The following is a 27719-nucleotide window of genomic DNA, read 5'->3' on the forward strand; positions in this document are numbered from 1 at the left end:
ACACCGCCACCGTTTCCTCCAATGATAACACGTATCAGACACAGATACCGAACACTGATAAAGCGGCGAGGTACTATGTAAATGTATGCAAACAACCCGGTACCCAGTACCCGGTCCCCCATTACAATACGCTCGCACTATCACTCCGCTAATTTATTCCATAACCCGCCGCGTTTAGCATTTGTATTTAGTAATTTAGTTTAGTGTCTCATTGGCCACGGAACCGCGCGGTTGTGCGCATTGTGCAACAACTGGCCTCGCCGTGTTGTTACTTTCATCCGAAGTTGAAAAAGAAATAGTATACGAGTCACCGGTGCCGAGTACTGGTCCTACCGGGCGCATTCCTAGTGCTTTAGTGACGTCACGCTATCACGATCGATTTTGGTAGCAAATTGATCACGGTCGTACGATCGCATACCCGACATTCTACTGGGCACAAAAGTCCTCTTGTTTCTTGAGATTTGTACTACGCGAAATCTCAAGTTTTATTTTTCTTATTACAATTGCGTATATTGTGTGATTCAAGTGATGTATATGGCATGTGACCGTCAACTGATACTATTGTGATTTTTAAAATGCAAAAAATTCGAGTGCTATTGATTTTTTTGGGGATACTAAAACTACAACGAACCACGATAGGTTATTAAATTTTAATGTCAAAGAGTCGTTTGTCTCTTTTTAAAAGTAGAAAATATCGAATCGTCAAAGTCATAAAATTAATAACGGATTCACAGAGTAAGGAATATCGCGTTCCGCCAGCATGGTGAAAATCAAGGGTTGAAGACCTTTGGAGTATGCTACATTATCTCGAGGAATTCTCGAATTGTTTGGACTTATTTTCTCTGAATGGCGCGTGAATGCGGCGAACTGTTTGGTGCTGTTGGCGTATACGTAAGTAACATGCAGTTTTTCATTAAGTTTTCGCCCGTCTGATGGCAAAACAATGCATCTATAGATGCGTCGTTTTGCAGTAATTCAACTCGAAATATTCTACTCTCTGAGATCTTTCATATGGCATTTAACACTTTGTTTAACACGCGTTGTGTCCCGGTCGTAAACTACGTGAAAACACGGAACTGGGACACAACGCGTGTTTATTACAATCACGTGTTTACACGGGATACAAAGCACAAAAAAATGAGTGAGACGCTCTAGGTATTTGTGCGAACATTGCAATGTGGCTCTAAATAAAGGCCAATGTTGGCAAAACTATCATACAAAAATGACTTATTAAATTGTTTCAAATAAATGCGAAAAGTTAAAATTGATTTAACAAGGTATTTTCATAATTATGACACGTTTAAGAAACCCTTCACAAAGCATGAAATTTCACAAAAATGGGCCGGGCACAGGGTAAATTCTATGTGTATTCAGCCGGTACTTAAAGTGTTAAGATAAGTCTTCCATCGAATTATAAACTTGGTGTTACCATAGAAAAGTTCTGATTTAAATGCCACAAAACATTTTAAGTTCGATTACCTCAGTTCGAGCTTTTTTGAGATGCATCGTTTTTTGCCATAAACTGTGCGTTTTGCTGTAGGACATAATATAATCTTTGTACTTATTGATGTTTTTTGTAAATGTCAATTTTTTTCACTCTTGATTTGTTTAATATAAGCTTTAGATGATATGCGGCGAGAGAGCAGTTTGATGAATAGGTATTTGAATATTGTTTTATCTGAATAAAGTTCCTATAAAATACAATTTATCAACAAACAAAAAAACAATGGGAAACGTCAATGGTAAAATATCTAAACTGCTGTCATAAGCAAAAAGGCAGTTATCTGCAATTTAAAAAAAAGTAAATAATCACAAGTGTAACAACACACTACCCATGTCAATTGTTTCAAAAGCATAAAACCTGCGCGTGTCATATCTACACTGAATTTTTCTGTTATTGCTTGAAAATCATTTTATCGTTTTTCATACTAAAATATTTTTTTACTTTTCATGGCTACATATCAAATGGTTCGATTTTTCTTGTAGAACATTACGTCATATTTAACTCTTTTGTGATTTTTGATAAAAAAACTGTCTTTTTGCTTATGACGGCAGAAAAGATTGTAAAATTCTTTGGCCCGTTGCACATGTATCGCGCCAATTCACTCGGTGCGATAACATTAGGCTGGGTGGATACTTACTTATTATTTCATTTTATTTCTTAAGTTTCCACCCGCCGGTGAAAATTTCGCTAAAGGAAATCGAGTGAAGAATATTCGGCCACCCGGTGTGGTGTACTGGCTTGTGCGTAACTGCGTACCTGCCAATTAATAAATAAAATAATTAAAATTCGACGATACAATAAAAGTCAATCCATCCTGTTTTTTTATCGGGCCGGGTAAATTTTTGCTTTGGTGTGAAAACGGCCAATGGCTACACACATCTAAATGAGGGTATAAGAAGCGAACTTAGAAATCTTCATCGAAGGAGGTACTGAAATTTTTGCGAAAAACTTAAAAAAAATAATTCTGAGATTTATAGTTATGCTTCACCAACTCAATGGAAAATGCTAAGTTTGCGGCGTCAAGTAGTATAGTTAAAATCTATTTTTGCAAGATTTTGAGACGGTTTTGAATTACGCAATTATTTAGGTACGTAGGTTTTTATGTATAGTTTATTTCGGCATCAATAACTAATTTTCCATTTTTGATGGAGATTTCTAAGCTTTTTTTCTTAGCTCTTTCTAAGCTAAGATTTGCTTCTAACACCTTCGTATACTCTATCACATACATATACGAGTATATACGTATATACTCTAAGGTAAAATCATAAAAGTCATTGCTTTAGTACTACAGTCCAGGGAGAAAATACGTGTATTAAGATTGCTCACCTGGACGTCTGGCTTCCATCTCAACTTGATACTTTACAGTAATTTCTGCGTCATCACGCATGAAACGCCTGTTTTGTTTTTTTACTGTAAGTTTCCGCGATGGCCTGATTAATTATTTTCCTCATACAATATCCTTTAAACGTAGCTATCACTATTCGACCGCGGGAGCAACTGCATGCAAGCGAACATTTTTTGCATTATCGATAAAAAATCTGTAAAATACGTGATTTAAAAAAATGTGCGTAATAGGGAATTGTGCTGAAGTTGATGGCCGCCTGTGTAATCAATACGTCGGTTTTTTTGTCTATCATTTTTATTAAAATGATTTAATATAGATTTTGATGTTAAATTAATTAAGTACCTACACCTAGTACTTACGTCAACAATAAAAATATGTGTTTTGTAAACATCGCTTAAGTTCATTAAACAAGCAGATGTTTGAATTCGCAACTTTTCAAATAAAAAATAGATTGTGAAAAAACGTAGGAATACAAAAGTAGAAATATCTTAAAATTAAATCATTACTTAATTAAACAAAGGCGATTGGTTCCTGTTATTGCTAGACAATTGCAGTTTTTTCGGTATGAAATTTTCAGCAACGTCTTATTGCAAGATACCGCCTACGATTTCGTCAGTTCAATAGTTTCTACAATACTGGATCTTGGTATTTTTTTCTTATCCTTTTTCTTAGAGGCGGGGATCAGTGCTATTCAAGCTCTTGACGTCACTGCGACCTGTGAAGTATTGCTTTAGATAGTAAACTATCAACTTCTCGGTTTTATCAATAGAATGACGACGGACTTCGAAAATATTAATACCATCAAAACTCTTCATTGCTCACAAGTTCGACCCCATCTAGAATACGCTTCTCCTATTTGGTCTCCATTCTACAGGACTCATATTGACCATATCGAGTCTGTCCAACTCCGTTTTTTAAGGATAGTGACATGGTTGCTCGGATTGCAAAGGGGTTATTCCCACGTTGAAATAGAGCAATCTCTTAATCTGTGTTCATTGGAGAAACGTAGAACGGAGATGGAAATTATATGCATTTTAAAAATACTTAATGCTATAAGTAATATCCCATCTCTGTTGCAATCAATTAATTTATTTTTATGTTCCCAACCGCGTCACCAGAAGTCAAAATTTGCTATTTATCAAGTCTTGTAAGAGCAACTTTCGTTTTTCCGCCTCGATGTCCATAATGTGTAGATTAGTTAATTCGTCACACAACGTGGAATCTTTTTTGGGATAGATCTTCCGGCTTTTCGTAGATCTCTTCGCTTCTAAAACAGTATAGGATAAAGATGGATTGGCATGGTTTAGCTCGAAACCTTTAATGTTTATCGTGTTTATGAATATATTGTATAACAACAATATTTTGAGTTTGTCCAAATTTTTGTAGACAAGGACTGGATTCAACTCCCTGGGCAGCTGTTTATATTAACATATTACAACAAAGATGAAGAACATTATATGTTCAAATATAGGCAGAATGGTGAATGTTACACAGTGTGTGAAGGAATATAGATGTTCAAATATAGGCAGAATGGTAAATGTTACACAGTGTGTAAAGTGGCCACTTAAACCAGCCATTGACAGGTCATAAGCCCTGTAGATGCCTAGACTTCTATATTACCTTTTCTTAAATGTCCTTCATCTCTGTTGTAATATGTTAATATAAACAGCTCCCCAGGGAGTTAAATCCAGTCCTTGTCTACAAAAATTTGGACAAACTCAAAATATTGTTGATAAATTACCTGGTCCATGAAGAAGTATAGAAATTGAAAAAATAACATTTTCAGGCGTTGCCTAGTATGTAGGTGAAATAATTCAATTAGATGAATGTCACCCGCATAAATAAAGGTTTCAGCTCTTTAACTTCACAAACATCAACAGATGAAAGAATTTAAGGATTATAGATGTTCAAATATAGGCAGAATGGTGAATGTTACACAGTGTGTAAAGTGGACTTAAACCAGCCATTGACAGGTCATAAGCCCTGTAGATGCCTAGACTTCTATATTACCTTTTCTGAAATGTTCTTCATCTCTGTTGTAATATGTTAATATTGTATAACATTATTTTATTGCCCTTGTTCGTCGTCGCTACATAGTTTTATGTTCTTTTTGTTCAGTTACTTGTCCATATGTTTCTCCATATTACTGTCGCAATTAGCTTTGGCCGTATAAATAATAAATAAATAATTAAACAATTTAAAATATAATTTATTAATATCGAGCGAATTGCGAGGTCGAGCTTTAAAACAATATTACAAACCCGTTGTTTTATATCTTGTTAATAAATGTCATAGATAAGGCTGTGTTGTAAACAACGTTGTTTGGCCGTTGGATTAAAACTACATTCATATCAAACATACGAGTATTTATAAAAAAAATACAGAGTCGGGTTGTAATAAAATGGCGGAGGGAGATGCGCGGTTCGCCCCGCGCTTCACCAAAATATGATTTCATTTTCTAGACCAGTTTATCTATGACTAATAATGTCCTATGACCAAAGAGTCCAACGAAAATATTTAAGATTCATTAATTTCTAACTGAATATTCTAACTAACTAACTAACTAACCATCACGCCATTTCCCCGGAGGGGTAGGCAGAGAGGATAGAACGCCACACCACTCTGTCCTGGCACACTTCCTTTGCTTCCTTCACATTCATACATCTTCTCATGCACGCACGTCGATTATTCCGACTTTTCACATGACCACTTTCAAGAATTTGTTGTACTTGATCATGCCATGTCTTTCTCGGCCTTCCTCGACTTCTACAACCAGACACATTCGCATCATAAATCTTTTTAGCCGTTCTTTCATCATTCATTCGCTCCACATGACCGAACCATCGCAAAAGACCTTTCTTAATTTTGTCGATAATGCTTAACTCAGCCTTGCATTCTGCTCTAATTTCGACATTAGGGCACCTATCATACATTGTTTTTCCGCACATTCGCCTGAGGGATCGCATTTCAACAGCATTCAGTCTACTTTCGTCCCTTTTTTTCCAACTCCATGCTTCGCTTCCATACATTAGGGTTGGTACCAGAACTCCATTATGAACTGCTAATTTAGCCTCTTGCGATAGACACTTATTTGCTACGACAGACTTTAAGGGACCATTAACTCTGTCACCGGCACTAACCCTCCTTTCAATATCCTTGTCCATATTTCCATCTCTAGTAAACATACTACCCAGATATACAAATTCTTCGACCTGTTTCAAACTATCTCCATTTACTACAATCTTACATTCAGTCATAGTTACATTTCTTTCAAAGACCATGACGTTCGACTTTTGCACATTCATTAGCAAATCACTCTCCTTGCACACTTCGTAAACCTTTGTTACTAAGGATTGCAGTTCCTCTACGCTGTCAGCTAGGAGGACTGCGTCATCGGCGCAACTCATAAGCAACTACATGTCTTTATTAACCTTTTTGAATTTACCTACTCTGGAGGATCGCAGGAAAATCACTGACCTAACATTTTTATAAAAAAATCATTAACTCTAAATTCGATTGTTGCGAACTTTAATAAACTTTAATACACCAATACGTAGAACTATACAAAATGGTCTATATTATTGTCACCCTTCTCGAACTAACTATCTTTGTCACTCACCAATACCGCGTATACACAGACTAGGAAACGAATGTACCTCTCATATCGACATTTTTAACTCGAGTCTCTGTGAATTCAAATCATCTCTTTGTAAATATTTTATGATGTTCTATAGTAACGATTAACGAATTATTTGCAAACGCTGCTTATGCTAATGATCTGGTGTTTATTCATTTTATATTTTTTATATACCTTTTGTATGCTGACATACATAGATGTTTGTAAATATATCTTGTTATTTTTCTTTTTCTTTTTCTTTTTATACCCATGTTTTAATATTGTTTTTAAATTTTTGTAAAACTAACTTATTGTTTTGTATATTTTATATTGTAAAAGGCACTTGTGCCGTATAATAAATAAAAAAATAATGACTAATCATAATGTTTAAACTTTCACATTTCCTTAATTCATCCATCTGTTGACCTGATATTTATTCACTTCTCTCTTTCCCTCAATCAAAATAAAGTATTGAGTGTTTATATAAGTTGTGTCCGTTTTTTTTTTAATTAGGGAACACGGAGACACCAAAAAATTACAACAAATTAGTCAATAATGTATTTTCCTTCATTATTTTACTACAAATTAGTAAATAATTCAAAGCATCTTCACCACATTGCGCAAGTTTCGCGAGCAGCTTTGGCAGGTTTATTTCATTTTGCCGAAAGCGTTTATATTTTTTTTATTTCACTAATTTTATAATTCACAGAAGTTCTTAATTTCAGGTTTCGACTGCCTAGGAATTTCTCGTGTTTAAGCGTGATCTTTTTTAATTACATTTTTTTTCACAAATGATGCTAAAACAATTTAAATCCATACTTGATTACATATTATAATTTGTTTAAAAAAAAAATTGTGCTACCAACCCTAATCCTGGGAATATGATGTTTTTTTGTATCATGTAAAATATATATTTTTTAAATGTTAAGTAACATCTACATTTCAAATTTCAATCGACGCTTATAATTATTATGATAAAATCAATAAAAAATTTTGTCCCATACCTAAATTATTTATTTAGCCGTAATTATGTATTCTTTAAAAATACAAAAAAAGCAAAGTGATAATTACTTAATTGAAATTCCATTTGCTTTTTATAGATTCAAGTTATTGACTTTTGCCCCGAAATAAAAGTCCAAAGATTGTACTTCTTGTACACAAAAAAGTTAACGCTCATACCTACTAACGCATATGTATGAAAAATCATGTATTACTTATATGCGTAATATATTGTATTGTGTATAAGAGTTATTAGTCAGTCATGTCCCTATCCGCACCATGTGTTTCTTTTACGTCGCAACGGAGGGACCGATTGACGTGTTTTTTTTTGCATGGGGATAGCCGGGTGTCATAAGCTATTCATCCCGAGAAAAATATCACTTCCTCGGGTAAATTCTTAGTGGATAAATGAATTAATATTAAAACAGAATAACGATGCTACGTCGCCATACTGACTGACAGATCATTTTATAAGGTTTTGGTGGCATTATTTTGGATTAGAGATTCTTTTTTATTACATTTTGATTGCTCCGAACAACAAAAAATAAATTGTGACGCCCAAAGAGGCCGATCAACCAAGGCCCGTGAGGCCGATGAAACCAGGCCTAGAGGGCCGATTACGTGAGACCCGAAAGGCCGAACTTTAAGCCATTTAACAGTCGCTGTCACCGACTGTTTTCTGCCAGTATATATAGTAAAAATCAGTTTATCCGAATTCCAGTCGTCCGGCTTGCCAATTATCTGGATCTTTAACAGAAAATAAAAAATAAAGGAGAGGTTGTAATAACAAATAAAAAAGGGCGCTGGCGGCCGCCCGGCGCGTTTCTTCGTCAAAGCAATTAACATTATCTCATATAGTGTCCATGCGGCTCGACTGTGGAATCATCTCCCATCCACCATCAAAGATGTTACTACATTATCTCTGTTTAAATCACGTCTGAAGAAACATCTCCTTTCTCTTCCTTAATCTCTCCTCCTTTCCTTTTTCCTCTTTCCGCTTTTTTCCTTTTTTCCATTGAGTAATAGTTTTGATTTAAGGTAATTTATAAATAAATACGTTTATTTCTATTTTTATATATTTTTAACTTTTTAATCTTTTTTTTTTCTATTGAGCATGTTTTGTGACTTGAATTATAAAAATAAAACTTTTATTTTATTGGTTGGAAGAAATTGCCATTTGGCAATAAGCCCGCCAATGTACAAATAACATTACGTACAAAAAGTTAAATAAATAAATTTTAAAAAAACATTAACAAATTACAACAGGGATGGAGAATACCTTAAATAAGGGAATATGGAAGTCTAGGCATTTACAGGGCATATGTCATTGGCTAGTTTAAGTGGCTACTTTACAACTGTGTAACATTCACTATTTTCAATTCTTCCATTTATTGGTTTTAGTGAAGTTAAAGAGCTGAAACCAGCCAATGACAGATCATAAGCCCTGTAAATGCCTAGACTTCCACATTCCCTTATTTAAGGTTTTCTCCATCCCTGTTGTAATTTGTTAATCTTGATGACTCCCGAGGGGTTGAAATCCAGTCTTTTGTCTACGAGCATTTGGACAAACTCAAATATTGTAAAGCAATGAACTTTTCTGGACATGTTTAAGTAAGTTTTTATGTGTTGACGTCCGGCCCTGATTGATCCGGATAATTGAAGTTTTACTGTACATATTTGTAAAAAACAACGAACAAAAAGCAATAATTTCTTATCGATTTATATAACGTACCTAATTGTTTATTATTTCTATGCATTGTCTTATTATAAAATTGTCGTCATCTAACAGTAAAAATATTATAACAGCTGTATTATAAATACGTCACGCCTCACGTCAGAGTAACACAATTTTCAACTGTTATCACAAAATAACCAAATATACCACATTTAATGATTTTTTACTAGTTTTTCCTTATTATCCGTATCTTAAGTTTTTTCCAACTTATCTCTGAATGTGCAGTATCTCACTTGCGAGCTAAATTAATTACAATCGACTGCATTTATTTATTTATTTATTAATGGACATTGTCCATGTATACAATTTATAGGGTTTAAATATTACAATAAAAGAATAGTTTAAAACATAAAAAAAGAAAAGAAGCATTGACAAACATAAGGGATATCAAGAAAAGATCTGGACTATTTATTTAGTGTTCGTCTAAAAATGTCCAGATCTTGTCTCGAGTTAACAATACGACAAAGACGGGTCATTGGAGAATTAAGGCCATAGTTTGCTCTATGCTGATCGATGAACAGTACTTCATTGTTTCTCAATCTACGAGTCGGAATATTGAATTTTACTTGTCCCAGTAATGATGGAACATCGATTATACCATTTAGTATGCCGAACATATATATGGATTCAATATTAGTTCTACGTTTTTGTAGACTAGAAATATTTAATATTTACTCTATTTTAGCATAAGAATAATTACCTCTCTCTAGTCCAAGCATCCACGCTATTTTTTGACGTAAGCGATGTTGGACTGATTTAATGTGATTTATGCGATTGACATAGAATGGACACCAGACCACGGAGGCATATTCTAGAAGAGGGCGAACATTTGAGCAATAAAGAGTTTTGATTGTACGGACATTAGTAAAATCAGAGGATATTCTGTTAATGAATCCAAGTAATTTTAGTGATTTATTTATTGTATTATCTATATGCTCGTTGTATGTCAGTTTATAGTCCAAAACAACTCCTAAATCTCCGATAGACTTAACTACATCAATTTTGGAGTTTTCTAATTGGTACTTGAAGGAAATCGGTTGTTTTGTTCTATTAAATGACATTATTTTGCATTTTTTAAATATTTAGTTCTAATTTATTGACTTTACACCATTGGTTAAAAGAGTTAATGTCTGATTGAAGAAGAAAACAGTCTTGTAAAGTTTGAATTATTTTGATAATTTTGTTGTCGTCCGCGAAGAGCCAAAAACGAGAGTAAGAGAATGATTTAGCAACATCATTATTAAACAAATTGACTGCATGTAATGTTAAGAGACCTGCGCACTAGGCAACGCCTGAAAACAATTTTCCCATTTTGTATGCTTCTTCTTATACGAGTTAGTTTATTCAACAATGGCACCTTAAGTGGTCAGTTAAACCAGCCAACGCCACTTCATAAAAATGTTTTCTCTCTCTGTTGCAACAAATTTAGATCTAAATAACTCCCCAGGGAGGAAATCCAGTATGTCTCCAAACGTTTGGACATACTCAAAACATTGTTGAAAATTTCGTCTTTGTGTCAATTTTTTTATACTGACTTTAAATAAAACTTGGTTTTCCTTCAAAATATTAGTAACAATAGACTGCGTAATGAAAAACTGTTCGAATGGTAGTAGTGTTGTGTGTAGGTAAGCTTTTGATGCGCTGTGAATTTTGGGTCGTCGCAGAACCGGCCAAATGGAAGTCAATGGGACGAGACTTGCCCCAGGCAATGGCGAATGGTGATACACTATACACTATACACTATACAGTATATAGTCATATTAAAGCCGACACTGTCGGGACACAGGTCGAGTAGACTATTGCCAGTCCTCAATACAACACAATATATTAAAAGAAAACATTTCAACAAAACGAAACGTCGCAAAATAATCAATATTCTAGATTTTTTGCACCACGAAGTCTTTGAGGTCTAATTACAGTGGCAACGCGATCTACAGATAAGACTTGAGAAAAAAATCACATTTCAGTGTAGGGATTTCACCAGAAATTTAACATAGAAATCCCATTTGTGAGGAAAGCATCTCAGTGTTTTGAAATAGGGAGCGTCTTTTTCGTGTTTCTCGTGTTTTGCTAACGTTTCCATTTTTGGGCCTGTATTGCAATGGAAAGTCAACATTTATCCTCGATCTCCAAATCGAAATTAAATTTTCTGTTTGAAAAATGTAATACGTTTACGATTTTTTTTCTTTACATGGTCAATTACAGAATGTATATGAAGATGCTTCAAAAATACACATTTTTGTACATAAATATCAATTTTTCTTTGTAGCTCCTCGATATGTACCGATGAAGATAGCGTTTGTAATCGCGGCCCTGGGGGTGATATTCTAAACGTTCTCGCGACCGTAGAAAACACTTTTATTTCGCGTATTTACATACAAAATAGTGTGTTTTAAATAAAAGTGTTTTCTACGGCCGCGAGAGCGGTTCAGAATTGCACCGCTGCGCGCTGTTGGTTTTTTTTATTTATTTATTTATTTACACCTTTTATCAAAAATACAGTTTTACGTTCACTTTGCCCAGCTCACAAGGGTACATATCCCGTTCCAAGCTAGGCAATTACATTATAATATATGATAATAGTTCTAATATATGATAACAAATTAATAGAGAGCACAGACTAATAAAATATAATTAATTTATATTTTTTGTAATCTTCTTTCTTCACAAGGATCACTTGCTTCTGGTATTGCTGGTTTAATAAACAAAAAGCTGCTGATTTCCATAAACGGGTATCTCATGATTTTTTGATCAACAGGTTAGCGCTTACAAAATAATAAAGCTTGTAATAATATCGTGTCCAACGAAAAATTTACAGATCTTTTAACCACTGTCAATAGACAAAAGGCCGCATATTCTGTGGAGAAAAATATGTCCTTCTACAGCTTATAGTAAAAGAAAGATGTTTATTTATTTACTTAACACTTTATATACATTTACAATTTATATACATATAAGGGCGGGCATGTTGCCTAAAGGCGATTTCTTCCTACATACCTACCCAAAGATAGAGGGTAGACGAGGTATGGAATGTCAAATAACATCGTGGCTTAGAAATCTTCGACAGTGGTTTGGAATATCAGATGCACCAATGCTTATCAGAATGGCCCAGGATCGAGGGGAGTTTCAAGTGATAGTCGCCAATTTCCACCAGGAATGGCACGAGAAGCGGAAGATACAAATATGGTTCCAGGATAGCCCAGGATATAATAACCTAGGACCGGTATGGTAGGCGAACAAGTGTTTACACTACGAGACGGACTTTATTCCACTCGATTCCTTTTTTCGTTATTATTACCTCAGAGCAGCCATTGAGCCAAAGACGCTCGTCCAGGGCTCTGATTGTATTTCACACGCAGAACAGTATTCGTCATTTTTCCAGACACAGACATTACTCGGTTTTAATAAACCAACGGAAGTGCTGTATGAATGAGATTTTGAATAAAACCGCAAGTTTTTTTGTATAAAAATGAAGAATTCAAGTCATTCTTTCGGTTTTAGCGAGAAATTCTTATAGCCGTTGTATTAATATTTACACAAAGTGCAGTTTTCTCCGTTATTCTCGAGAAATGCATGCGTCATATGTAAATTATTGAGTTATTTCAGAGAGCTTTCCAAGAAAAATGTTAATTATACTAACTAATTTACATAAAAATATTTTCCAATATACGAGTACATCTACAATGTTTTTATTAACAGTATTTTTGATAGGAACAGAGAGAGAGAGATCTCAATTTTTGTCTAGAAATATACATATACAAAATCAAAATATTGTTGGAGAAATGAACTGGTAGAAGCACAATGATGAAAATCGAAAGGTTTTTTAGACTTTGCCTAGAAGGTGAAATACTCCCATCTATCTCTACGCGAAAAATTACGTCAATCGGTTGCTCCGTTGAGACGTGAAGGAAACACAAATTGATACATTATCGTATTCATATGAATAAATATAGTAAATCGTCGGGTTTCTGGCACAAATCGGTAACGACAATTTTTGAAAAATCAGATGTATTTATAAATGCCATCGAATGAATAATCTTTATTTGAAAAATACATAAAAATATGTTTTTTAAATTTTTTATTTTATTTATTATTTACATATAATATATACATTAAAAAAAAATTGTTACAGGACTCACCAAGCTAATTTATATGGCTTATCGGTGAAGATCCTTTACATTAAAATATATGATTACACTATTGTATAATAATAATTACTACTAACTTTAAGAATTAACTGTAAGAAGCGAGAACTTTTTTTTAAATCACAGTATTTAGAAGTTTTTTAAAAAAAAACAAAAAATAAGTACACGATATCATAGTTTTATGAGATAAAAAATAAAAAAATCAAAATCAAAATTCAAAATTGAAATGTGTACATGATAGGCATAAAGCCTTTTTAAGAACATTATTTATTAAAAACTGTGTGTTTTCCCTGAAGATGGCTCCTGCAATGGTAGCCGAAACGTCGGATCAAATCCAACATACACGGTATCACCCAAAAAAGATACATAATATTGATTTATTAAAATATATGCATTTATTCGTTTAAATACAAAACAATACAATACAGCACAATTGCCAATTACAATGTACACGTGAGTAGATATTTACAAAAACATGTTAAAAAAGCACATAATAGCTCATTTAAAGCATGTTAGTCCATAAACATTATAATAAACATAAATAACTAAATTACTAATTAGGGGTCTCTGAGATGGTTTGGTCACGTAGAACGAATGGACGACGAAAGAATGGTAAAACAAGTATATATGGCGAAAATGAACGGCAACGTGAGACGAGGAAGACCAAGGAAGACGTGGCATGATCAGATAAACCAAAATCTTAAGTTTGGTCATGTCTAAAGCAGACAGAACCGAAGGGCATGTATGACAAGATGTATGAATGTGGAAGAGGCTAGGATCGTATGCCAGGATAGATGTGTGTGGCGGTCCATTCTCTCTGCCTACCCCTACGGGGAAATGGCGTGATGGTAGTAGTAGTAGTACTAATAAACATTACGGAGGAAGAGTCTAAAACTGGTAATCTCAGCATGGAAAAGATCCACTCTTCTCGGTAGGCTGTTTAACAAACAAAAATGATTGACCACCAAGTTCATTTTTAAAATATTAACAACATTCAACCTATTTCATGATGTAACCAAGAAGTATTATTTATATTTCTTTACAAGGACTGTACACCGTACAATTTGTGGAGTCATATCATTAATTCTGAGTCCATGATGAGTCAAAAATGTAGAACTGTCAGCTCATAATGTATATTTTTCCGTTATGTCACGCTTCTAATGATATAACCCACATTTTAGTCATCTTCACACAGTCTCATTACATAATAACTTTATTAATAATGTTTATTTAACGTCCCATTATAGTAGCATTACGTAAAATGCCATACTAACTTATTGTGCTCCATACATATTGCGACCGCGACCGCTTTGATATATTAAAATGTCTGCCTGTCCAAATAGAGGCGTTTTGTCACATTTGTGAGCAGTTAGTAGGGAATACCGTATTTGGTAATAGGTACACAGTACTCAGCACACGTGTGAGTAGGTGCTTATTGTTTACATTTTAACCTTTCAAGTTGCTTAAGTTAATCTTTTGTAATTCATCTCCTTTCACAATACATATAAAGACTTTAGTATGATCGGATACAGAAATACACAATAAATGGCCTTTTACATTTGCGAAATTGTCAATTCGTCTTAATCTTTCGTTTAGGGCCAGTTTCACCAAAAAGAGTTAAGTAGATAAAAGTTAAAAGTTAAATGACGGTGGCGTTTTATTTGAAATGGGCAAAATGGCTCCCTTATCATACTTTTTTTACGCAACCTATTTTATTTATTTAACTTATTGTTTATTTTGACCATAATGCAACAATTTTATTTAAACTTTTATGGTGCAACTGCCCTTATCCTCTTTTAAAGCAACAATAAACGCAATCGTTTGTATCCACATATCGATATTTTATTAGAATTTGAAAGTCTAGAAATTTACAGTACTTAAAACCTATCAGCAGCTTTGAGTGATCATTTTAGACGCCGATTTACCATTTTGCTAATGAACATTTAAATTATTGATGGGGATTGTGGTCCTGAATCGTATAATATTTTTTTTTTTCTTATTACATTTGGCGATTATATTTTAAATGGCAACAAAATATTACGGAAAAACTGCACGGAAAACTCAAGTTTACTCTATCCATGAACATCCATGAATCTCTTACAATGATTTTTAACGGGGGCGTGTTTCAGAAATAAAATTAGTTTGTTACACTTTTAATAAAAAGTAATATATGACACAAAGAAATACTACAACTTTTCTAAAATAAATATAAAATAACTTTGTTTTAAACCACTTATTTTTTATTTTTTCTACTGAACGGTTTCAAAGCTACAGAAACTTCTTTATCGAGGTGTACTTAACTAATGAATTCCATCGTATTTAATTTTTAGTACAAAGCAAACGCTTCAAATATAAATGTTATACAACCATAATTTTATTTTAAACTAGCGGCCCCGACGGATGTTGTCCTGCCCGAACGTTGGCTTGCCTGCTATTAGCTTAGAAAAATACTTTTCATTGATAAGTAGGTACCTAGGTACTTGTTTGTGATTAAATTCCAAAACTAAAAATGGTTAATATTCAAATATTGAATTTAAGTAGGTACCTAGGTACGTGTTTATGGTTGAATTCCAAAACATAAAATAATTATATTTTTCAAATATGGCATTCTTTTTGCAAAAGTCAAACTCCGGTCTTCTCACTAACAGAGGAGTGTACTTATTTAGGAATACGTTTTTTTTAAATGTATTGAATTTAATGTTATTTTAGTATTCCAAAAATCCAGTAAAAAGAAATAGATGGGTAGAAATTATAAGGAATTAAAGGAAAGAATCTGATCGAGATCTACAAAATACAAATGCTGTTTTTAATTTTTTTTTTTATAATTATTAATAAAACATATAATACAAAAATTACATATTATACTCCCAGGAGTTATTAAAAACTCATTTGGGACCGTACATAAGAAAAATAATTTTTTAGACAATACATAATATCATACAAATTAATACATCCGAAATAAAAAGAAAACATTATTGTATAAGAAACATAAAACACCATCTTATATAAACTAAATTAATAATTATCAATATCATAAAGATTTAAGAAATATTTTTTAATTGCGACACGTCGAGATTTTTTATTAAGTTGTTCGTGTCTTAGCTCATCAGGCAGTTTATTATATTCGGAATGGCCAATATTTTCCAAGGACCTACTGCCAAACTTTGTTGAGCGAAACTTAGACACAAACTTTTTTTATACACAAAAAAACAACATCTTTCCACTTTTTTGTAAATGCATTTTCCTCGAATGCAACCCTGGTAGATCGACGAATAAAACATTTATGCTCCTTACTTCTTTTTTACATATTATATTGAAGATTTTAATATCTACGAACACGCACAGCGCAAAGATCTATACTTCTCTGAAGACCGCACGTGAATCGGTTAAGTCGTTTAGGAGGAGTTCAGTGACATCACACGTACAGAGGAATTATACATATAAAGATAGTAAAAAATCCTATGAAAAACAATCTTAAATCGAGGTCAGCGACTTCACTCTCAATGGTACCTCCTACTTGTTTATTGACAAATGTTTTATCTATTGTTATACCGAACAACACTCTTGCTCTATATTTTATTTTAAGCGTCGTTTTACGAGGTGTTTTTCATTACCGACCCCCTTTGTCCCATCTCCCACTCGGTCCGTACTACGGAATTGCTTTTAGCTTCTATCGCGTACCATCTAATTTACCTAGACTCATTCAACAAAAGAAAAGCCTCCGAGCTACAGCGTTAATTATCTACCTCGTCATTCTGTTATTATGCCATCCATAATTATGTAAGTATTTTATTTTACATCTTAAGTGGCCATTTATAAACTATCGTGTCATCAAATTAAAAAGATCTGTAAAAGTAGGTACAGGTATGTTCCTATTATTATTTAACAAATTGTAAATACTCCCGTTAATACCCAATTTAATTTATTTCGAATATTTTAATTTCACAAAACAGTTTGAATAAACAACCAAAATTCAGTCCAAATAAATGACCACCAAATTAATTCGTTTCAATAATAATTTTAGATTAGCTGAAAGATGCAAGGAACTTTAGCATGTGCGAAACTGTCCAAGTGATCCTTCTTTTCGTTTTTGTCTTATTTTTATATATATGTACTAGGTATCTAGTAGCTAGTATCTACAAATAAATGCATTTTTATTGTGTAAAAGTTTCTAAGAAATTAGATCCCGCAAGACTTGCGTGCGACTTTCTACGCGATAAAGGTTTCTACAGTCATCCTTGCTATTCTTGTAAAAACCGTTTGATATGAATATGATTTTTGAAAGTGTTTTTTTTTGTATATATTTTTATTTAAGAAGGTAAACGCGAGACAATTATTTTGATTAAAATTACTCTGTTTTCAATTGATTGTAAAAATGCTCGACCCCGTGTTGCGCAAGTGCTCAAGACATCCTCGGAAACGTTGAAATGGGAAGTCCTAACCCTACTATTTTTATGAAGGTGTAATAAATTGGATCGATTCGTGGATAGCTTCAAACGATGACCAGTTTTTGCAACGCGGGATTCGTACGCTACCCGAAAGACGGGAGAAAGTAGTGGCCAGCGATGGACAATACTTTGAATCATAAATGTATAACCAGTTTTTAACAATAAAGCCTCGATTTTTTGGAAAAAAACGGCGGAAGAAAAGTTGTACACCTAATCTATACAATATTAAAATCTCTCGATTTTAAATTCTTTAAGTTCCCTGTTTGTCTCAAATTCTCTAAAAATGATATGTTAAGATATTTTTCATGTAAGTCAATAGTTGCATATGCCACCTTGGGTGTTTGCCTGTGTCCAACACTCAATCTGGTATGGTTCGTTTTTAATCTCGATAATAAACACCGAACACCTGTGTTTCTATATGTTCTCTCGCCATTGTTGCCACAGCTCGTTACATTTGTCCGAATGGTTTGTAAACAGAGACTTTCTGCGTTCATAATGATATATCTGCACTCGGTGTTCACTCCTGCCGCTAGTCAGCCGACCGGTTTGGTAGAGTTCGGTACTAGGTGACCCGATCACCTGACTGCCTGACTGCCTGGCTCTCGTGCGATCTCTTATTCCACGTGCCCCTGTCTCCGACCCACTTTACACTCATCCCGTCGGACTCATGTATTGTGTTAATTCTCCGCACGCGTATCTTCGACCATCGTACGACGTTTACACCATCTGTGTAACTTTACGTGTTCCTACCTTCGACTATCATAAATCTTGTACATTTTTAATCCATCTTCTATAGTTTCTCGTGCTTCTGTGGTAGAACTTTTACATCTATCACTCGGTTCATCTACATCTAATCTTAGGCGTGTAGAACTTTTAGACCAATTATCGTGCTTGTGTGTTGTGTTGTTACACGTGCCCCTATCTCCAGCCTACGCAGACGTATAAAATATACACCACCAAAGTTTTGAAGCTATTGGCGTTTGTGACCTCAAGTGAGTTGCATATTTTTAGCAAATTGTAATTAGATGTTAATATATTACAGTCATTTCGGGTAACATTGGACCACTTTAACAAGTTTTTTCTAATTTTTTTTTATTGGATTGAGCCAGCTGCAAACTTATGAATTATTTGGTGTTCTGAATGCTCCATATAACTAAATTTGACCACAAAATTTATAAAATTACATGAAAACATAATTTAAATGATGTTTTTTTAAGTGGTCCAATGTTATATTGATATTTGGGTAACTTTGGACTTAAGTATTTTCGATGAACAAATTACTTGATTTTTTACTAAAAAATCTCTCCGGGTAACATTGAACTATATTTTTTTGATATAAAATACTCTTCTGATTCTAAGCATTTAAAAAAAAACATGAATTTGTGTCCATTACCCCAAACATACTTACTCTTGGGCTCGAGCGGTGGTACCACACAAATAAAAATAATAAAAATTAATAAAGCTTTTTTTATTATTTTAGAAAGTAATCAGTCATATATAAGTCAGGTTTTTGTCCAATGTTATATTGAATTCCAATGTTACCTGGAATGACTGTAATATAAACTGTTTTATTTTTCCTTGTTCGTTCCTCATGATGCGCAAAGCGTTCCTGTCATACAGGCATTTAGTCTTACATTTTAGAGCTAAGATTAGGGATAGACGAATATTTATAAAAAAGTTTAAATTTTTTGTATAAAATTTGGCAGCTAAATGACTGCTAAAGAACTCAAATTTTCATACATTTTTGTATTATTTTTATTAAAAAATCGAGTTTAATTGACATACTGATAAATCTTTTGCCGTTTCTTCGTCGTGCGTTTTCTGGGCCCCCGATTACAAAGGGAAATAAACATAGCTATCCCAAATTATTTATAATCTATAAACGAAATTTCTGTATGAAAATATGTATCTTTGTGCGAAAATTTGAAGTATCTTCGTCAATAACCTGTAATTAATAAGGTTAATTTATGAAAATTTATTCTACCAAATACGAGTATTTAATTTTTCAACAATGTTTTGAGAAGGTTCAGCCGGGTTCAGCCGGATGAATCTCACGCATAAGAAAAGAGTTTCAGCTCTTTTACTTCACAAAAGTCGACAGATGGAAGAGTTGAGGAAATGTAAATGTTTAAATACAGGCAGAATGGTGAATGTTACACAGTGTATGAAGTGGCCACTTAAACCAGCCAATCACAGATCATAACCCCTGCAAATGTCTAGACTTCCATATTACCTTCTCAAAAATGTTTTCCCTCTGTTTCAACAAATTTAGATTTATTTTTTTATTTAGAAAATTCGAAGTTTGTATTAAAATTGGAAGTAAAAAGAGTTATCTTCAATTGTTATTAAAATAAAACAGTTTTTTTTAAATGCAAATATTTTTCATATCTTCGCCGGTATCACGTAATTGGATATGTTTTGAATAAAAAAATACATCCGTTTTCGTAAAGAAAATTTGATCTTACTTTACAGGCAATTAAAGATAATACTTATAATATTAGAAATTGAAAATGCCCTAACAAGGCGAAACAATTGTCACAAAACTTTTGTTTTTAATTTTTTTATATTTGTAAAAATAAAATAAAGTGTTCAGTAAGCTCAAATCAGTGTTTGATCTAATATTATAAATTTAAATATGGAGTTCTACAAAATAAACACCAATTTTTTTTTTTTTTTTTTTGAAAAAAGAAATATTTGCGTTCTTATGATTTACCCAAATATTTAATTTTGAGGGCCATTTTCAACGAGTTGTAAATAACTCACTATTAGAAAATGGAATCGAGTTGGGGTAGAGTGGGATTCGAACCACGGACCTTTGGTCCGTGAGTCCGAGACACTAGCCACAGGACCACAACCCGATTTTGCAAATCAATCAATAAAGATAATACTCTTAAAACGGGGCCCCGTGCCGGTATTGCGATGGAAGGTAACAGAGTTATCTTCAATTATCTATTTAAAAAAAACAAGTTTCTGTAAAATCAATTGAAGATTCAAATAATAATATATGTTTTAAAATAGTCTCCATTCAATTACAAGTGACCAACAAAGATATTTTCCTACGGAAAAATCGATTTTACTTTATTAAAGATAACCATGTTAACTTCACATTGTGATCGGGTCCTGATCCGCTAAGGGATCTGCTATCCTGCTCCATTTTTTAACAAATTGATACCACAGCAGTCCGTACAAAATGAGCCGTTATTGTGCGCTGTTTCACGTGCCCCTATCTTCGACCTACATAAGACGATATGCCCACCTATGTACTCATTACAATGTTCCACTTCTCGGACATCACCATATTTATGTGACTTGTTTGCACGAGCACGCAAGTGGCTTATCGTCACCACTTAATTACGTTTCTTTGTGGCCGAAAACCTACGAAAACGCACTACAATAGATTACTTTCTTGCATTCATTATTTAATTTATTTAAATTTGTGTTCGTCCGCACGCGGGACGCAGCGAGCTGAGCTCTCGCTCGGACATAATAATGTCCATTGCAGATGACTCTCACCAAAATGCATTTTGGAATACGCAAAATACAACAACAAAAAAAACGTATTTTTTTGCTAGTGGACCTGTTTTTTTTTAGTGATTTTAATTTTTTAATTAGAAACAGTATTGTATCTAAATAGGTGCGAAGGTTTTCACGGTCACTGTTATCAATATTATGTATCTTTTTTGGGTGATACCGTGTATGTTGGATTTGATCCGACGTTTCGGCTACCATTGCAGGAGCCATCTTCAGGGAAAACTGTGTGTTTTATAGAGTACTTAAACACATACATTTCTCTATAAAACACATAGTTTTCCCTGAAGATGGCTCCTGCAATGGTAGCCGAAACGTCGGATTAAATCCAACATACACGGTATCACCCAAAAAAGATACATAATATTAGTATTGTATCTTATAAGTTAAAAATAAAATACCCCAATACAATTATAATTGTCAGATTACTGAAATGTATTCGTGTAAGTTTACTGTTATTTACAGTTACATTAATCCACTCAATTTTATTTTTAAGAACGCAGATTCTTAGGTTCTATTTTGCTTTATTGAGACCTTCTATCAATGCATGATATAATCGTCCGGAAACAAGTTATGTATGTACAAATTACAATGAGCATAAATGCTACAAAAAAAATGAATAACAACATATGCACAAACATAAAACTAATGCAAAGATACAAGAAAAACATAAAATCATTGTTGTAATAATAAACACATTAAATTTTAACATAATAATTGAAACAACCATCAGAAAAAAATGTACCGAAAACCTGATAGTGCCTATTCCAATTGAAATAGATTCTTATTCTTGTGCCTATGGAATAGCTGGCTGGAAGGGTTGTGCTGCATCCATATTAAAGCCTCTCATAATTTCACAGAAATTATTATTGAGAATAATTTTCCGGCGCCCTCCAACATACCCGTCAGAACAATGTTGTTCCAATACATGAAAGTGCTAAATATGAGACGACTGTACCTAAAAAAAACACGTCTGGTCGGACAATAAGGAGAGGTCTCAGCAAAATATCCATACTAGGATTTCCCAGAGCATGAATTATGTCATACCCAAAACCCGTACGACTTTTGCTCAAAGACATCTCTCATTTATCGCACCGAGAGTGTCCAATTTTCGGAAGAGCGTATTAAGCTCTCAAGGACAAAAACTATTTTCAAGAAAGCAGTTAAGGACTGAATTTCCCTTAGTGGGAGGGATTTGAGTAGGAACCTCCTTGATGATTTTCCGAATGTTTGAGTTTACTGTTTACCATATTGATGTGCCATATATATGTTTTAAAAAAAATATTTTTTATGTTTCTGATCCTATATTTGTGGTGATATACTCATGTGTCTGTGTCAACTAATTGCTTGTCCCATCATAGAACTTTTAGTCCCATGGAGTTGGGACTTATGTCTCAAATAATGTACAATAAACTTATGTAAATAAATAGTAAAATACATATGGGTAGTATAAAACCCTCTTAGGTTCTTAGCTTAAATAAATATAATACAACTTTTTTAAACCACTTTTTTTTCTTCTACCGATCGGATTCAAAGCTACACAAGCTTAGTAAGTATACCTTGATAAATAAGGTCGGTAGAAAAAAAAGTGGTTGAAAACAAAATTGTTTTATACTAATGAATAACAACAAAGTTAGTGCTTCAAATATAAATTTTATAATATAATTTTTGTTTGGATATAATATACAGGGTGTTCTTTAAACCCTGTCACATCCGAAACCCACGTTGATCAGTATGAGCAAGAAGACATATTGGCACATTAAAATATTTTTTTAGAACGAATAAAAATTTAAAAAATAAAATATCAAAAAAAGCAAGTGGTGAAACGATGGGGGGGAAGGAGGGAGTCTGACACTGCGCTCCCTTCACTTCCCCCCTGTAGAAGTAAGCAACCATTTGTTTTTTTGAATTAAAAATAAAAAATTTTCTTTGTTCTAAATATTTTTAAAAATATGCTAATATGTCTTCTTGACCATATTAATCATCGTGGTTTCGGATGTGACAGGGTTTTAAGAACACCCTGTATGTAGATACTAGCAACCTATATTGTTATCAAGCACGGTTTTAAATTCGTAACTTTAAAGCTCTATCTTCCAAAGATAAACATATAACAGTGTGTTATTGAATTCTATCTGTAAACATTATTTCAAAAAGTTTTCTTTTCGATTATTTCACTTATAGTATTCAAGAATTTGGTTGGCCTCTTTCGCGGTAACATTCCACGATCCTTTGTCGCATCTCTTATAAGATTGTATGAACACCGCACGGTTCAAACAGCTCTAAGAGATAGAGGTAGACTTTCTCAATGTAAGATAACAACTTTGAAATCATTTTCAGTCCTGTGTGAGCATCATACGTCATACATGCGACTAAATAAGGTCGGTCGTGCATTTCTTTAAGATTGTCTCTTATCAGAATATCGTTAATCGTTACAATATGATAAAATATGTATTTTTATATCAGACGAGACGAGACGCGTTGCTGTTTTTGTTAGCGAATGTGGCGTAACAATCGAACCTGTACAGCTGTGCTCACAAAATGTCAAGGCGATGCGGGTTATAGCTAATGTATGTGCGAGTACATGGACAACTTACTTGCTATATTTTTATTGTCTATCGAACAAAAAGTCGTTGTCGGGTGAATAGCACGATGTCTTTGGGCGATGCCGACGCCGATGACAAAACGAAAATAGAAAAGAAGAACGACACGTTACCGCTGAGCGTTCAATAAATATCGTAAATTCATAGTATCTAAATAACAAGAACTAATAAAAAACTATTGGAAACAATCGAGAATATAAATGCAATTTAATGAATTTGATGAAAATATTATCGCTGGTTAAAAAAAACAAAACCAAGGAATTTCATTCATATTTGTATCAAAATCATGAAGTTTTATTAAGAAATATTTACAAAAAACGTTATTATGTTATTTCATTTAAATTATTTATTGACAATTCTTGATGGAATTCCATTGTAATGATGTAATAACTTGTATTTACATATAAGTTATTAATTTAAAAAAGACTTGGTACACTTCCACTTATTTATTTTGACCAATTAGCGCTTTCACCTTCTAATGGGCATCTTCAGACTGGTGAATATTATACAGTGTATGGATAATTTATATAAAATTAAATATTATGTTAAGTGTAGGTACATTTAAAATTAAGTTGAAAAAGATACAATACGCAATATTGCAATGGAACAGAGTGAGACAAATGATTGAAACATGTGTTGGCGTTGTACTTTAAGAGGATATTCTATTATTTGAAAAATATTTATTGTTTTATTACAATGTACAGGGTCTAACTAAGGGGGCTAATAAGGGTGAGTTTTAAAATTCTATCTGCTGATTTATTAAAATTCTATCGCTATTATTTTTTATCCTATTTATTTCTAAAATTTCCAATCTATCTCACTTTTGACCTTTATGTCCTACAAGTAAAATTTTTATGTCTTTTGCTTTATCAAGAGTGTGTTTAAATTCATTTAAATATGATGCATAGTTTGATAAGTCGTTATTTTATCTATGTGAAGCTAAATGTTCTTTCAATCTATATTTAATAGCTCTCCCGCTTTGTCCTATATATGAACCAGGACAAGTACATGTTAGTTCGTATATTCCGCTGTTTTCAAATTTGTCGACCTGATCAAGTCGATAATATGAATGCCGTTTATTTTCACACTACAATAGAAGGCCTGATAATTACAGTAAACAAACATACAGGCTTTAAAATGATATTTTATTTTTCTGATATCATTGGGAATCGAACCTATTCTTTGATAGAAAACGCGGTCTAACTTTTCTTCATACAAACCAATTTCCCCCCCTATTTTCTCCTTGGATCATGCCACTAGAGCAATGTTTTTTTTAATAAATTTATTGTCTATTTTTGAAAGGCACAAAAAGTAACGACACGGAAAATATCATTCTGATACTCTTTCTAAAAAATAAACAGCAAAATCTCTTCAGTTTTGAAGGTACTGAAAACGTAACAACAAAATGTCGATTTTAGTTAGGCATAATAAGTCCGACGTGCCGTTATCTATTTCGCACTGTATTAGGGAGGCATCTGCGAGATAGTGACATAAAAACAATATTCAAATAGCCATTCGTCGAAATTCCCTGTCACCGCATATCCTCCAGTAATAAATTTGAATGTTTTCAGCTGAAAAGACAGACATGTCAGACTTACAGTTGGGTAATATAACTTTACATTACGGAAAAGTCTGGAGCATAATGGCTGCAGGTTGCTAGCCGACTTCACCCTTTACTAGTTGATTCAAAAAGATTATTATGTTATGTTGCTTTAGTTAGGCGTATTTATATTATGTATTGTTATTATTTTTATTGTTAACTTTTTAAAATCATTCTTATGTTGTTGAAATTCCACTTGTCAATGCGTTTTGAAGCTACAAGACTTTTTGTGATGTTAGCTATCATACGAGTATTATATTTATCATATTTTGTAAATGTTATCAACCATCAAATACCTAAATTTAGTAAATGGGGTCTAGAATTTCAACCGTCCGTGCGCTCAGTAGCTGCAAGACTTGTTATCTTACTTCTATTATTATAAATTTACTTTTTATTTCGTTTTTAAAATATCACTTAAACGTTAAACTTCACAGTTAAATAAAAAAATAAAAATTTAATTGTTATATATCATAATTGGAGACGAGGAACTAGAATCCCAACCGTCCATGCGCTCTGTAGCTGCAAGACGTGCTGGGATATTTATTTATTGTACAGCGCCCTTGAGGTGATTTTCACAAAAATGGCGCTATATAAATTGTCCAAACATATAAATATATAAATATATATATATATTGTATTTGTTGTAATTAAAAGTTTCATTTAAATTACGCTTATCATGTGATTTATTTATAATACGAGTACTATAAGCAAATTTTTTATACGAAATATCGTCAGTATCGGAAAGTCTTCGAAAGGTTTTAAAATTTTGAGACTTGGACTCCCAAGTCTCACTCAAATTTGCGTTGGCGAAAGCGATCTACTTTATCGTTTCGTCGCTGTTTTCGCCAATACCCTGGCAGGCGCTCTCAACTTGTATTGAATATAGTAATGTAACGAGTAATGAACCTAGGGTCGCTTCCATTATATGGATGCTAGTTTCTAGTGAACCCGACGGAATTATTGCGTTTGATGATATATATTTATAATCTGCACACTTGTGTGTGCGTAAGTTATAAAGTGCACTAAGTGTTTGTGTAAAAACGATTGTTCCATTAAATTATAATTCTTTAAATAGCCAATTCGTACAAACAGCACGTTATTTTTATTGAGACTTCGGTGCCTGACCTGTTTTTTAATGAATCTGTTGGATATTTTAATAAATGTATTTGATGACGAAACAGAATTAGCAAATTAATTTAGTAAAGTTCATATTATCATCGTTTCCGCGACATTTTCAAGATTGGTTCTTATTCTAAAAATTGGGGGTTAGTGCTCCTGATGTCACTGCGATTGAGTAAGTTCTCGTCCCTAAGCCCAGGGCCACGATTACAAACGTTTACTTCATCGGTACATATCGATACGGTACAAAGCAAAATGTATACTTATGTACGAAAACGTGTATATTTGTATTAATTTTTTTCGGTAACATGTAATTGAAAATATTAAGGAAAAAAAATACACGCATATTCTAATTTTCATACAGGTAACTTAATTTTACTTTGTAGAAAGATAAATGTTAATTTCCTATTGTAATTACGGGCCCCATGTCTTAAAAGAGCCTGTCTACTGAACGGAAGGGCGATTGTTCTATATTGCTAAATTTCCCCCTCCAAGCCCAAATCCTTAAAGTAGCCGGCTTTTATGTAGGGGGCGAGCTTTCCTGACATCCTCATGTTTAAATCGTGGCCTGCCGAGGATGCGGCTTCTTTTGTGATACAAAGCATCACATTCACATCTAATGTTTATTGATGTTTATTGATCATCAAATCAACTGCAGCCACGCCAACTGCAGCGTATCTTGATCATTGCCATACGAAAGTAAGACGATCAGGCGCTGCCAGTCTAGGGACTATGAAATATTCTAGTGTAAAAACACCTTTTTAGTATTTCATGTTAGCCATGTCGGGAATCGAACTTGGGACCTCTCGCGTGGTAGGCAAACGCGTCCGCTTCGTTGTCAAAAGGCCAGCACATTTGCCTACCAAGACATGAACATTAATTTCATACATTTCTCAATTAAATACCGATAAAAAGAGACTGATATATAATATGCTGGTTTAATATCGATTTTTTAAACAATCGAATGCCCAACTAAGATGGTGTAAAATAAATATTTTCATAAGTATGACACTAGAAATAAGAATATAATAATTCTGCCATAAAAAAAACAACAGAATCCCACAATTGCATTATGTATCA

At 33.3% G+C, this 27719-nt stretch overlaps 1 protein-coding gene across 3 annotated transcripts in view; it reads left to right on the forward strand.

Annotated features, from left to right (window-relative positions):
- LOC148283027 (uncharacterized) overlaps positions 1-27719 on the forward strand; it is a 161863-nt gene that overhangs the window by 125318 nt on the left and 8826 nt on the right. The window contains exon 1 of one of the 3 annotated variants that reach the window (XM_088224211.1): positions 203-891. The exons of 1 other annotated variant lie outside the window; for it this stretch is intronic. In XM_088224211.1, the coding sequence (XP_088080337.1) occupies positions 847-891 (45 nt within the window). In that variant the 5' untranslated portion in view covers positions 203-846. Of the gene's footprint in view, positions 1-202; positions 892-18300; positions 18785-27719 lie in introns of those variants that run through there. One more of the 3 variants, XM_088224212.1, reaches the window with a different exon arrangement.

Source organism: Micrasema longulum, unplaced genomic scaffold (assembly GCF_059751315.1).
Source record: "Micrasema longulum isolate JH-2025_06_02 unplaced genomic scaffold, ASM5975131v1 h1tg000271l, whole genome shotgun sequence".
NCBI classification, from domain to species: domain Eukaryota; kingdom Metazoa; phylum Arthropoda; class Insecta; order Trichoptera; family Brachycentridae; genus Micrasema; species Micrasema longulum.